Below are 14,904 nucleotides of genomic sequence, written 5' to 3'. Positions count from 1 at the left end.
TTTTTAAGGTATTATTTATTTATTTGACAGACAGAGAGAGAGAACAAGCAGGGGAAGTGGGAGAGGGAGAAGCAGACTTTCTGCTGACCAGGTAGCCTGATGCGGGGCTCAATCCCAGGACCCTAGGATCACGACCTGAACCAAATGCAGATGCTTACTGACTGAGCCATCCAGTTACGCTTAAGTACATGGTTCTATATTTAGTTAGTACATGAAAAAAGTTCTATATTTAATGGGTCAAATTTTCCTCTGGATTGTTACAATAATGTGTCCTTAAAATTCACTTGGGGTGGGGCACCTGGGTGGCTCAGTGGGTTAAAGCTTCTATCTTTGGCTCTGGTTGTGATCTCAGGGTCCTGGGATAGAGCCCCACATCGGGCTCTCTGCTCAGCAGGGAGCCTGCTTTCCTTCCTCTCTCTCACTGCCTGCCTCTCTGCCTACTTGTGATCTGTCTGTCAAATAGATAAATAAAATCTTAAAAAAAAAATTCACTTGGGTTGCAGAAATTTATTTTCTTCATCCCATTTCTATAGGAGTACTTCAATTCTGTTAAGAACTAAGTAAGAAACAAGACTTTAGAATCTAACTAAAACAAAGACTAGCATTTGAATATAATACAGAAAAAGAATAAATGTGTGTCATTTCTACTATTGAACTATTATGACTGATAACTTTTAAACAGAATAACTTCTGATGCTTTAAAGAATGCTAAAACACATTTTATCAAAAAATATTTTACCTGTTATTCTTCCAAGTTGACCTTGAAATATCTTTCCAACAAATCCACTAATATGAGCCCCTAAGCTCATACCTATGAAATGAAAATTATGAAGAGATGCCCCATGATCCTGCAAGTGAAAATGCAATGTTATGATTTTCATTTCAGAAATCACAAATTATGCCCTGCACATCAATATTCTAGAATTTATTTTTTCCCCTAGTTTAATATATTTCTGGGAGATGGAGAATGGGATTTTATAATTTGAAAACAACTATATCTTTGTTCAACATTTTCCATAAGAGATCTGATTTTTCTCTATACACTCTTAACAATACCAGTACATTTTTAAAAACCTTGTTATCTGTTACCTAAACTAGTAGATGCAAAAAAATACATTTAGTTAAAGAATTTTGTAAAAATGGTAGTAGACATTTTAGGGTACTTACCTTGAAAAAGTGCTTCGTAAATCTCATATTTAATATTCACATTAGTCTTATGAGGTATTTATTTTTATCCTATTGCCTCAAACTATTCCTGGAACCTATTAAATATTGATTAACATGGTTTGATAATGAGTTGCCCAAAGCCATGTATACTTAACTACTGTAAGGGAAAAAGACAGACATCAAGTTTATAGACTATAAAAACAGATGAATCAATTACCTCCACTGTCTCCCCAGAGAGATGGTTTGGTTTTGTCCAAATTGGGGGATGTAAAAATTATACCGTTCCTGATTATATTCAATGATTATTATATGCCAGGTACTGGTTAAGAATTAATTTCATGGGTGCCTGGGTGGCTCAGGGGGTGCTTCCCCCTTTCTCTCTGCCTGCCTCTGCCTACTTGTGATCTCTCTCTCTGTCAAATAAATAAATAAAACCTTTAAGCAAACAAATACAAAAAGCACTATTGCTTTGATATGCTAACATTTACAGCCATCTTTAATTTGTATAGATGGATATAATTCTGTACCTAGTTATGTAGGTACTGTCTTATTTTAAAAAAAAAATCTTAAAGACTCAGTTATGATGTTTTGTCTTTAAATCTTTTTGATTTTAATTTTTTTAGGGGCACTTAGGTGGCTCAGTCGTTAAGCACCTGCCTTCGGCTCAGGTCATGATCCCAGGGTCCTGGGATTGAGCCCAGTGTCCAGCTCCCTGCTCAGCGGGAAGCCTGCCTCTCCCTCTCCCACTCCCCTGGCTTGTGTTCTCTCTCTCAGTGCATCTCTCTCTCTGTCAAATAAATAAATAAAATCTTTTAAAAATTGTTAATTATTTTAAACTCTACCTATACTGACTTGATGTTAGGGTAGTGATTCCATGTGGACCAAGGGGATAAACTAGACAATCATTAGGTTCTTTAGATATCCTTTCTAAGGTATGGCCAATGTGTTTATAGTTAAATCAAGTGTGAACTGGTAAAAGTGAGGGGAAAAACATCTTGAAAAGTAGCATACTTCTGCCGACCTTGGAGGGAATTCTTAGTACCATTTAGATTTGTCGAGGATTTAGGAGCAGGGTTGGGGTGAGTCAGTTACATTCAGGGCTGTTTTAGGTCACCTGCAGTTTGAATGATCTAAGTGACTATGTCAAACCATATGGAGATCAGTGTCTGTTATAGAGAGAGATGTGGTGGTGATGAGCACTTGAGAGAAGGGTGATTTCTGATTTGGAACATTCTGGGGCTTGACATCTGTTTTGAGTTGTGTTGTGCTGAACTTCCAAGGCTCCCTGAAATTAAGCAAGCTCACCAGATCCAAGAAGCCGTTTGCATGTAATGGTCAGGAGTCAGACTGGAAGAGTTCAGAGATCAAATCTACCTCTTATCTTCTGTGTGACTTTAAGCATTTGCTTAATCTCTCTGCCTCATTTACTTATCTATACATTTGGGATAACCAAACTTTATAACGATATTTTATATAAGTATTAAATGAAATTAATTCTTTCTTTTTAAAGATTTTATTTATTTGACAGAGAGAGAGATCAAGAGTAGGCAGAGCAGCAGGCAGAGAGAGAGGAAGGGAAGCAGGCTCGCTGCTGAGCAGAGAGCCCGATGCAGGGCTCGATCCCAGGATCCTGGGATCACGACCTGAGCAGAAGACAGAGGCTTTAACCCACTGAGCCACCCAGGCACCCCTCAAAGCAGTAATTCTTAATGTGTATAGGAAAAAAGTATTTATCTTACTACTACTTGGTGGTATTGCACAAAATACTGTATATTATAAATCATATAGAATATATAAAATTCTTACCAAAAGATTCCGAATGTAGCTACTCAAACTCACAGCAACTTTTCTGGTGTTTCTAACTGCTCTGTTGTAAAGGAGAGTTGTAGCACCCCGGTTCCAGTCTACTACAATTACATTTATATCATCTTGATTCAACAAAACCCTTAGGAAGTTCTGAAGCCATGTAGGAGCAGAGCCCATTGGTCTGTACCCATGAATAAGCCAGACTGTTTTCTTGCTGACGTTGAAATTAATGTTAAGTGAGTTACTCTGCTCAAAGAGTGGCTCAGCACAGTTGAAGTTGTTCCTTGTATACATCATCAAGGAAATCTCCATTTGGGGAGAAAACAAATCTTTGAGGGAATCCTTTACACCCAGATGAGAGAATTGAAGGCATGATCTTTTATTCTCTGAAATAAGAAAAAAAAAGTCAGTCAAGCTGAGTATTGGGATAGTATTTGATACAATTTCTATTGCTGTTACAAAGAACAGATTTGAACTTGGAGTGAGGATTTTATTTCATTAGTATTTCCACATAATACTCTGAGCAACGACAATGTTTAGTGTGTTGATTATGTAAAAAGACCCTTTGAACAAGAAGCATCCAAAATTTTTTACTAAAATATAAGAAGAAATGATTGCTTAAAAATTAAGAATTATTTTTTATCTGTACAAAAGAGCAATGGTTATCACCAAAATCATTACTATTGTTAGTAAATGGGTGCCGGGATGGCTCAGTCAGTTAAGCACCTACCTTTAGTTCAGATCAGGATCTCAGGGTCTAGGGATCCAGCCTTACACTGGGCTCCCTCCTGGGCGGGGAGTTCTGCTTCTCCCTCTCCCTCTGCTCCTCCCCCACTACCTCATTCATGAGCGCTCTCCCTCCCTTTTTCTCTCTCTCTCTCAAATAAATAAATAAAATCTTTAAAAAATACATTGTTAGTAAAGAAAGTATTATGCCCACCAATAAAAGTAAACTAATTATGAGCTTAACAGAAATCCTGCAGAATAATATAAATGGATAATAATCATTCAAGAAAATATATTTCATCTAACTAGTGATCAAATAAATACAAATCAAAACAATAGGGTATCATTTTCTTCCTATCAAATTCAACAAAAAGAAAAATTTTAATACATAATATTAATGTTATTTAATACATAATTATTTTAATACATAATATTTGTGACATGGATGCTGAGAGCATATGTTGATACAACCTCCTTTTGAAATTGAAATTATATGGTACACATACAGGTGTTAAAAATATGTGTTCTTCCTTATTTTCTTCCTAGGACTTATATTAATGAAATAAATAATTTGTATTAAATGTAAAGACATTAATAACAGGATTATACATAATTGCACAAACACTTAAAACATCTTAAATATGATCGTATAGTATTTTCATTGATGTGTGCATCCTATGTGTCTGCCTATCCATCTACCTTTCTTACCATCTATCTATCCTAGAAGGAAGTTGAGCAGAATGAAATAACTAAGCCAAATCAATAACAATAGCCATACGTAGGCAGTGAAACAATGGCTGTCTTTTAATTTTCTTTTTCACAGAGTCTCAGAATTGTAATTTCTTTCAACATAAGCATCTGATCCCAATTTTTTTTTTAATGAGCATACGCTTATACTGTTTCTGGAAGTCCAAGTTATTAAAAGATTAGGGGAAACGATCTGTCAATTTATATCAAAAATTCACAAAACTGTTAATATAATTCATGCCAATAATTCTACTTCAAGAATTTATCCCAAGAAAATAGCCATTTAAACATGCAAAAATGAACTAATATATATTATTTTAGCACTGGAGAAATAGAAGTGATTTAAATGCCCAGAAACAATGATGTGATTAAGTAAACTACAAATATATTTAAAATAAATATATATTATATATACATATATTTAAAACTACAGACATATAATGTGTATTTGATAAATCCATAATAATATGCACAAATTATAACCTACCTTTTAGTTTGGAAAGTATATATGTGATATTATCACAATTATTCAGAAGATAAAGGAGGAAGAAAGTGAAGGAGAGGCACAATTGGTTCCCAGGTTAACAGGTGAGAGATACTCAGATAAGTGAAAACTTTGAAACAAACTTCATTTGTCCTAAGTGCTAGAGAATGAGGAAGTGGAGAGGAGAAATAAATCAAACCTCAGTGCAACATCACTGATTACTACACTATACAAATTGCATAGGGAATTGTGTACATCCATCTTTCCACCATCTGAAATGTTTCCATCAGCTGAAACTCTGAGAAGGCCAAATGCAATCAATATACCCAAACTGCTGGTCCACTGCAAGCCAAGGTAGATTTTACCTGGCTCTCGGATGAGTAATGAGGAATAAAAAATAGGATCTCTCTGATAAAGTAAGGGACAGAAATCACCTGAAACAATCACCAGAGCAATCTATTATCTACTGCCTGATGTAGCAGTAGTTGCAGAAAATTCAATAGCACTCTCATTCCTATACAAGAAAAATCATGTCTCAAAAATAGGAGGACATCAAGAGAATATTTGCTGAGGTAAAAAAACAATAGCATAAAATTAAAAGTGGAATAATGAGATACTACAACTCAAGAAAAGAAAAATGCAAGTGTAAAATAAAAATTTTATTACATGTGCTAAAACATGGAATGCTCACCTGACAGTAAGAAATGAAGGAAGAAAGATTTGAATTATGAAGGGAAACACAGATATGGGACAGGAAGTGAAGATTAAGTGACAAGAAGTTAAAAATAATCACTGTGGCCCTGAGGGGAAGGAACTGGAGAGGGAGAGGGTTGCAATTATAATGACTAAGGAAATAATTGCATTCCAGGGTGTGCAAACTGAAAAGACACATCACAATCTAGAGCAAAGCAGTTAATCAGACTCAGGAAAAGTCTTCCTAGAAACTAGTTTGGTTTTTTTGATTGATTGATTGATTGGTTGAATGATCAGAGAGAGAGAGAGCAGGAGAATGCACATGCAGCAGGAGCAGCAGAGAGGAAGAAGCAGGCTCCCTGCTCAGCAAGGAGCCTGATATGGGACTGCACCCCAGGACCCTGGGATCACGACCTGAGCTGAAGGCAGATGCTTAACCACCTGAGAAAGAGAAAAATATTCTAAAAACATCAAGGCAGAAGATCCATGTTAAATTAGAGGAATGAAGTCATGATGACTTCAGATTTGCCTTCCAAAACAATACATTAGACAGATAAAAGTGTAATGAATGAAAGTTATAAGGGAAAAAAGTTTGTGGCCTAATGATTTTATATCCTTCCTAAAGTACACCACTCATAAATGACATAGTACAGTTCCTGACATCATTGCTGATAAATAAATGTCAGATTTACTGAAGACAAGATTCACAGAAACTCATAGTATTACTATAAGATCAAAAGTTCACATGGAAATAGGTAAGACACCAATACAAGCGTATATATTATAAAACTGAGTGAAACATACATGCAATATCAAAGGCGTTCTTATTCAAATGTTTGCTAAGAATATTTAATTATTAGTATAAGTCAATATACTAATAAAATGGGACTATAGGTTAAAAGGAGTATAGAGAAAGTAAGTGTGGTACAAAAATTCCTTAACTGGGGGATTCAAATGACGTCAGTTTTTAAAAATTTTAATAAACAGGTAAGTGTGGCTTTAAAAAGATATTGAAAACCTTAATGTTAACCACTGTGCTATATAAAACAGTACTCATAACTTTGTACACGCTAAAAAAAAAAGTATAGCAAACAGTGTATATACACAAAAGATAAGAAAATGAAAAAACATAAAAAGTAGAAAACATGAAACAAAATGACACAATTACACTAGAGAAGAAAACATATATGATACATAAAGTTATGTAATTATATAAAAATTGTCCATTAAAAAGCAAAGAATCTCAGATTTCATTCAAAAAATAAGCACTGGGTGTTGTAAGTGATTAATCACTAAAATTACTCCTGAAACCAACACTGCATTGTATGTTAACTAACTAGAATTTAAATAATATTTCTAAATGATACTTAGCTGTAAGTTTAAGAAGCACACAGGAAGTTTAAAGAAATGGGGGAGGTATATTCTACACAACGTAAAATAAAAGGAAAACTGGTTGGTGTACTCAATTATAAGAGTGTCTCCAATTCATCACTCTTTCTTGAATCCATGCCATTTTCCCTGTAACTTTTTTTTTTTTAAGATTTTTTATTTATTTATTTGACAGAGAGAGAGCACAAGTAGACGGAGAGGCAGGCAGAGAGAGAGAGAGAGAGGGAAGCAGGCTCCCTGCTGAGCAGAGAGCTCGATGCGGGACTCGATCCCAGGACCCTGAGATCATGACCTGAGCCAAAGGCAGCGGCCTAACCCACTGAGCCACCCAGGCGCCCTTCCCTGTAACTTTTGAGTCATTCTTCTACTATCATAAATTAGTGATTTGCCTCATTTCTTGATATGAGCACAAACATACAGTTTGCCATGGAAAATAGGACCCTGGTAGACCTAATGCAAGCAGAGGCTTGAAATGGGCTTGCATGTTATGGAGCTGGCCTCTCATACTTCTGCCATCGCCATGAAAATATCCCTGGTCTGGCCTGATAGAAGAGGAGAGAGGGGGGCAAAAAAGCCAAGTTGATGGTTGTTGCCTAATCAATTCCCACCTTACCCCACCCAGTGTGAGTAATACTTCTTTAAGTCATATGCTACTGAGGGAATGAGTTTTTGTTTTGTTTCATTTTGTTTAGCTTTATTGAGACATCATATAATTGATTACATTGGTAATATTAATTAGGTAGAGAAAATAAAAACAAAAGTTTTCAAATGATAAAAAATGTTAACTAGTATATATTAAAACTCCTAAAAAACATTAAACAGACTCAATTCTGGTAGGTTAAATTAGGAGTAGAAAAATAAAATTCTAGGTATCAAAAACTTAGCAGAATCCCCAATAAGATTGTCAAATTTCTCAGCAGAAACTTTGCAGGCCAGAAGGCAGTGAGATGATATATTTATGTATTTAAACTGGTGAAGAGAAAAAATTTCTAACTTCAATTCTATAACTAGCAAACTGTCCTTCAAAAATGAGATCAAAGAGCTGAGGGAGTTTATTATCACAGACTTGTTCTACATGAAATGCTAATGGGAGCCTTCAAGTTAAAATGAAAAGATGTTAGACAGTAACTTAGAGTCATATGAAAATAAGAAGAGCTCTGGAAAAGGCAAATGCACAAACAAATATAAAAAACAGCATTTTTGTATTTTGATTTGTAATTCTACTTTTTATTTTTTACAGAATTTAAGACAAATGCATTAGTATAATTATAAACCTATGTTAATGTTATGCAATATAAAGATAAAATTTTTGTCATAATAACCGAAAATGAGGAAAGTGCAGAGCTGTAAAGAAGTAGCTATTTATGTAAAAGTTAAGTTTTTATTGATGTCTATTTTTTAAAGTTAAGTTAGTATCAATTTAAGAAAGGTTGTCATAACTTTAGGATGTTACATATAATCCATATGATAATCACAAAGAAAATAATCTATAGAATACACCCACAAAGGAAATCAAAACATATCACTACAAAAAAATCAACTAAACACAAATAAAAGACAGAGGAAATGAAAGACAAAAATAAACTATAAAGCATATAAAACATATAAAAAACAACAAAGTGGCAAAAATAAGTGCTTCCCTATCAGTAATAACTTCAAATGTAAATGGATTAAACCCCCCAATAAAAAGAAACAGATTGAGAGTGGATAAAAGCCAGTATCCAACTATATGCTATCTATAAGAGACTCACTTTACATCTAAAGACACTTCCAGGTTGAAAATGTTAGGATGAAAAAAAAGATACTCAACACAGAAAGTTAGCAAAAGAGAGCAGGGATACAACCTAAATGTCCAGTGAATGACTGGATAAAGAAAATGCAGTATATATACATAACAGAGTATTATTCAGTCATAAAAAAGTATATCCCGCCATCTGCAACAAATGGATAAAACTAGAGGGCATTATGCTAAGTAAAATAATTTTTAACAGAGAGATAATTTTTTACCAGAGTTTGGGAGGGATAGGTGGGGAATACAGATCAAAGGGTGCAAACTTCCAGTTGTAAGATGAGAAAGTTCTGAGGTCTAATATGCAGCATGAGGACTATAGTTAATAATATGAAACTGTATTTTTGGTTCTGTAATAATACTGTAAACTTGAAAGTTGCTGAGAGTAAATCTTAAGCATTCTCATCACACACACACACAGTCTTAATTATGAGAGGAGATGGATGTATGAATTACCTTGATCTTGGCAATCATTCCACAATGTATATGTGTATCAAATTATCACATTATACAATTTAAATATACACAATTGTATTTGTGAATTATTCCTCAATAAAGCTGTATGGTGAGGAAAGAGCAGATTGGGATGTCTATACTTCTATCAGAGAAAATATACTCTAAGTTGAAATTCTTACAAGAGAAAAAGAAAAGACTATGATAGAATTAAAATCGTAAAACTCCTAGAAGAAAACTTAAGAGAAAACTTAATGACTTTGGATCAAAAAGTCATTATTTTTTGAACATTACTAAAAATAGCACAGGCAATAAAAGAAAAATAGATGAATTGTACTTTATCAAAATTCAAAACTTTTATGTATTGAAGGACATTATCAACAGAGTGAAAAGGCAACACAAGGAATGGGAGAAAACGCTGACCAATCATATATCTGATAAGGCATTTATATCCAGAATACATGAAGTTCTCCCATAATTCAATGATGACAACAACAGCAAATAAACAACCAATTAAAAATTTGGCAAAAGATTTGAATGGACCTACAGGTAAAGATATAAAAATAGCTAGTAAGCACATGTAAAGAAGTTTAATATCACTCATCATTAAAGAAATGAAAATCAAAACCATAATGAGATACCACTTCAAATCCATTAGGATTTGAAAATTAAAAAAAGTATGACTGTTATCAAGAAACAGAAAATAACAACTGTTGGCAAGAACATGGAAAAACTGGAACCCTGTCCATTGCTGATGGGGATGGAAAATGGTATGGTGGTTCCTAAAAAATTTAAAAATAGAATAACCATATAATCTAGAAATTCCACTTCTAGGTATACACCCAAAAGAACTGAAAGTGGAGTTTCAAACATACTTATAAGCCCATGTTCATAGCAGCATCATTCATAAGAACCAAAAGGAGGAAGCAATCCAAGCACCCGTCAACAGATGAATGTATAAACAAAATCTGGTGTATACATACAATGGAATATTATTCAGCCTTAAAAAAGAAGGAAATTCTGACACATGCTACAACATGGAAGAACTAACTGAAATTACCCAGTCACAAAAATATAAGTACTATATGATTGCATTTACATGAGGTACCTAAAGTTGTCAAATAGAAACATAAAGTAGAATAGTGGTTTGCCAGGGGCTGGGATGGAGAGGTAAATGGAGAATTACTGTTTAATAGGTAAAGAGTTTCAGTTTGGAAAGACAGAAAAGTTATGGAGATGGATAGTGGCAATGGCTGTACACCAATATCAGTGCACTTAATATCACTGAACTGTACACTTAGGAATTATTAAAATGGTTATTTTTATGTATGTTTTATCACAATTATGCTTTATAGACTTTAATTCCTTTCATGAAAGATATCCAGACTCCTCTTACTTCTATGAACAACCAGAATTCTGGATAAAATGTATATATAAAAGTTTAGACACTGGACAACAAAGGGCTCAGAATGGTGATCTCTAAAAGAAAGGAAATAAATTATTTGAATACTAAATCTAATAGCTTTCTGCCTGGAATAGTCTGCCATGCAGGAAGGTTGGACCCAAGGAAAGCAGAGTGGTGTTCCCAAACCAGGGAGAAAGATGGGAGTTTAGGGAGGGTAACTAGAATTTATATCAGATGCCGCAATGGAAGGAGCTGTGTGGAGGCAGAGTTCTGAAATCTGCAGCAGGGTCCCCAGGAGTAGGTTGCTGGATATAAACCTATGTATGCCGAGGGTGACATTCCACAAAGAGCTCTAAGATGAACAATTCAAAGGTCACAAATGCTCTGAAAGACAATAAAGTTCTGGCGAGTCAGAGTCAAAGGACCTTAGAGAACATCCTGGATGTTCAATAGAAACCCTAGAAGGGTCTTTTAATTTTAAGTCCTTTTTTTTTTTTTTTTAAAGATTTTATTTACTTATTTGACAGAGAGAGAAATCACAAGTAGGCAGAGAAGCAGGCAGATAAAGAGGGGAAAGCAGGCTCCCCGCTGAGGAGAGAGCCAGATGCAGGGCTCGATCCCGGACCCTCAAATCATGACCTGAGCCGAAGGCAGAGGCTTAACTCACTGGGCCACCCAGGCGCCCCAATTTTAGGTCTTTCAATTTTAAGGGAGCTTAATTAGCTCTAGTGTAAAAGAGACCTATCTTTTCTCCTTCTCAATCTCTCAATTCTGCTTGCTTTGATTTGGCTTCATTTTCTGGCAGGGAGCAGGCAACGTGTCTGAAATACTGAGAGAAAATATTAACGATTTTGAAGTAAGCAAGGATTTCTCAGACAAGTTTACAGTAAGTGGGACACGTAAAAGAAAAAGCCGATAAACTGGACACTGTCATAATGGAACACGTCTGCTCCTAGAAGGACATTTTTAAGAATATGAATATGCAGGCTTGCAATATGTACACCTGAAAACCACCTGTGTCCAGTACATGTGGGGTGGAGGGAATGTACATTTGTATATACACAGACAGGTAAAACATTCAAGAGCTGTCAAAAGAATTGAAGACACTTAACAAAAGATGGTATAATGGCCAATAAGCTCAAGAAAGGATGCTCAATATCATACATCACCAGGAAAATATAAATTAAACCAAAATAATATATCACTACACACCCACTAGGATGGCGAAAATTATAAAGACTGACGAAACCAAATAGAGGTGAAGATACAAAGCAACTTCAAGATTCCTTCATTGCTGACGGAAGTGACCAAATGGTACAATATTTTGGAAAACAGTTCGGTAGTTTCTTAAAATGTTAAATGACACTAAAAAGTCACTTTCAATTGTTAGCCCATGAAAAATGAAACACTTGGAGCGCCTCAGTGGCTCAGTCAGTTAAGCGACTGCCTTTGGCTCAGGTCATGATCCCATGGTCCTGGGATGGGGGTCCACCAAGCCTCCTGCTCAGCAGGGAGTCTGTTTCTCCCTGCTCTCTGCTGTTCCCCCTGCTTGTGCTCGCTTGCTCTGTCAAATAAATAAATAAAATTTTTGAAAAAAAAAAAAAGAAAGAAAAGCACTTGTCCACAATATTTATAAATTCACAGAATTTTTTTTCATAAGGACCCCAAACTGGAAAAAACCTACATGTCAATCAAAATGAGTATGGATATGTAAATTGTAGTATAGCTATACAATGGAATATTACCCAGCAATAAAAAGGAATGAACTGTCCATACATGCAACAACCTTGATGAGTCTCAAAAACACGACGCTAAACAAAAGACTCCAAGAAAAAAAGTACATATTGTTTGATTCCATTTGTATGAAATTCTAGAAAAGGGATATTTAATCTTGAGTATCAGAAAGCAGATTTGCTTAGAACCAGAGATGGAGAGGGGATTAACTGCAAAGAGTTCACTTTTGGGGATGTAGTGAAAGGTTTTATATTTTGACGGATAAGGCTGTTACATGCTATGTAAAATGTGGTGCACATATTTTTTGAAGCTCATCACAGTATACTCTTAAATGAGAATATTTTATCATATTATGTTATAACCTCAATAACCTCAATGTAATCTCAATAATTAAGTGAAAACTTACAGCAAATGTCAACTTTTTTACAAAGTGTGAAAAAATACAAAGCTTAGTAGATCATTTTTAAAAGATAGAACACCTCTAATATCAAACATAACAAAGATAGGACAAACATGCCCACAGATAGATACGTGAAGTAGAGATTGTTACAACTCAAGCAATAATTTTGAAGCAAAATTCCCAAATAATACACAACTAAGCACCCATAGTCCACAGCACAGTCCACAGCATAAGAGTAGGACAAGAAAAATTAATTTTAACTAACATTATTTTACATAATTAAAAACAGTATATTTTATTAGAATGATAAAATATTACCTATTTCATTCCAATAGCGATTACCATATTAATGATGAAACACTGGTGACATTATTCCATTAAAATTAAGAAAGTATAAAAATATCTGTTGCCACATATTCTAACTTAGCAATATAGTATAAGAAAAGAAATATAATAGTTGGATACTGACATCATTATTTGTTTCATGTGATGCAATATTCTACCTAAAAATATGAAAATAGGAACTAAAAAAAATTAATCCAATGGGAAGTTGTAGTATAGACATATAAATATACAAAAACCATTAGCCTTGGCTCATATTAGCAACAGTCAATATAAAATATAATAAAGAAAAGTAATAAAACACAAAAATATAATTATTAATATTGTAAATATATTTTATATTTTCTCAGCTCTCCAGCTTTTCTTTTTGAAAACTTCCCCATACCCCAACACTATGTGAATTTTTAGAACTCACCATAAGGACATGCTCTCCCTTCATCCAGGGCCAATCTGAATGTGCAACCAGCCTACACCCAGGATTAGACTACAGGAGGATATGAAATTCAAACAGGTCCATTTAGGACCTTTTGGGGGAAGTTGAGAGAGAAAGTGGCTTCCTTCCTTCCAGATTTCAAGCTATAAAGAAACACATCCTGAAGCTACAGACGGTAATCATTTTTTTCCAGTATCGGATCCAGTGGTATTTAGTGTAAAAATTTTCAGTTATATGAGGTAATACATTTCTTCTTTCCTTACAGGGTTTGAAGCAGGTTCCTATGATTTGCAAGTTAACTAGCTCTTTGAAAAGAGGAGAAGGAGAGATGAAGAAAAGGAGGAAGAGACAGAGAAAAGAAGACCAAAGGGAAAAAAGAAAAATAGAATACCCTTAAAAGAAAACTACAAAGCTTAAAAACCTTACATAGGGACAGAAAAGATCTGAATAAACACTGAGATATACCATATCCAGAAAGGAAGAGATATTACAAAATCAATTAGACTCATATTAACTTATATAGGTAATGTGATTCTAAATTAAGGTCGCAGTGAGACGTCTCCAGGAAGGGAATAAATGCCCAAAGAAAATAAATGATTTTTTAAAGATAATAAAATCATAATTTTATAGCAAATGGCTATAACATTACAACAAAAACAGCAAGCTGTCAGGTATGATAATAAAATCATAAAAATGATTAAAATTATGTTTATATTATAAACCGATTAAAAAGAAGCCCCTGAAACTGAATCAAGAATTGATACACAGATTGAAACAGAATGGTAACACCCAGAAATAAACAATATTACCCATGATAAGGATGGCAATTCATAATCAAAGATAATAGATTTTTAAATAAACAAGGACTAGGATAATTGATTCTAGAAAAGTTAAATTATATGAACTAGAAGAATATAGTCAATATGTGCATGACCTTAGTTCAAGGAATGACTTTCTAGCATAAAAACAAAAGAAACTATAAAATATGAGACTAATAAATTTCACAGCACATAAATTTCAAACTTCTGTGCATAAACACTGTATACTAGCCAAAAGACAAAAATATATAAGCTAGGGAAATATTTTCAATGCAAGGTATGAAGGAAATTGATATACTTACATATAAAATACAAAGGAAGAAAATACCCAACTGAATATCAAGAGAAAGATATAAACAGATATTTATAAAATAAAATAGGAAAATGGCTCATTAAGTCCTCAAAGTGTGCTTAATCTTCTTAAAAATCAAATAAAGATTAATTAAAAGTATATTCCCATATCACTTTTATTATTATACCCATTGACTATTAACATCAATGTTTTTCATGGGATTTTT

The 14,904-nt window shown here is 34.1% G+C and overlaps 1 protein-coding gene across 1 annotated transcript in view; it reads right to left on the bottom strand.

Annotated features, from left to right (window-relative positions):
- Nucleotides 1-14,904, bottom strand: part of LIPI (lipase I) — a 59,350-nt gene that overhangs the window by 35,214 nt on the left and 9,232 nt on the right. Inside the window, exons 2-3 of the mRNA XM_047739185.1 lie at nucleotides 2,974-3,359; nucleotides 740-848 (exon numbers count right to left, since the gene is read on the bottom strand). Of these exons, the coding sequence (XP_047595141.1) occupies nucleotides 740-848; nucleotides 2,974-3,359 (495 nt within the window). The remainder of the gene's footprint in view (nucleotides 1-739; nucleotides 849-2,973; nucleotides 3,360-14,904) is intronic.

The sequence above is a fragment of the Lutra lutra genome, chromosome 1, assembly GCF_902655055.1.
Source record: "Lutra lutra chromosome 1, mLutLut1.2, whole genome shotgun sequence".
In the NCBI taxonomy this organism is placed as follows: domain Eukaryota; kingdom Metazoa; phylum Chordata; class Mammalia; order Carnivora; family Mustelidae; genus Lutra; species Lutra lutra.
This window is presented reverse-complemented; position numbering and strand designations above follow the sequence as displayed.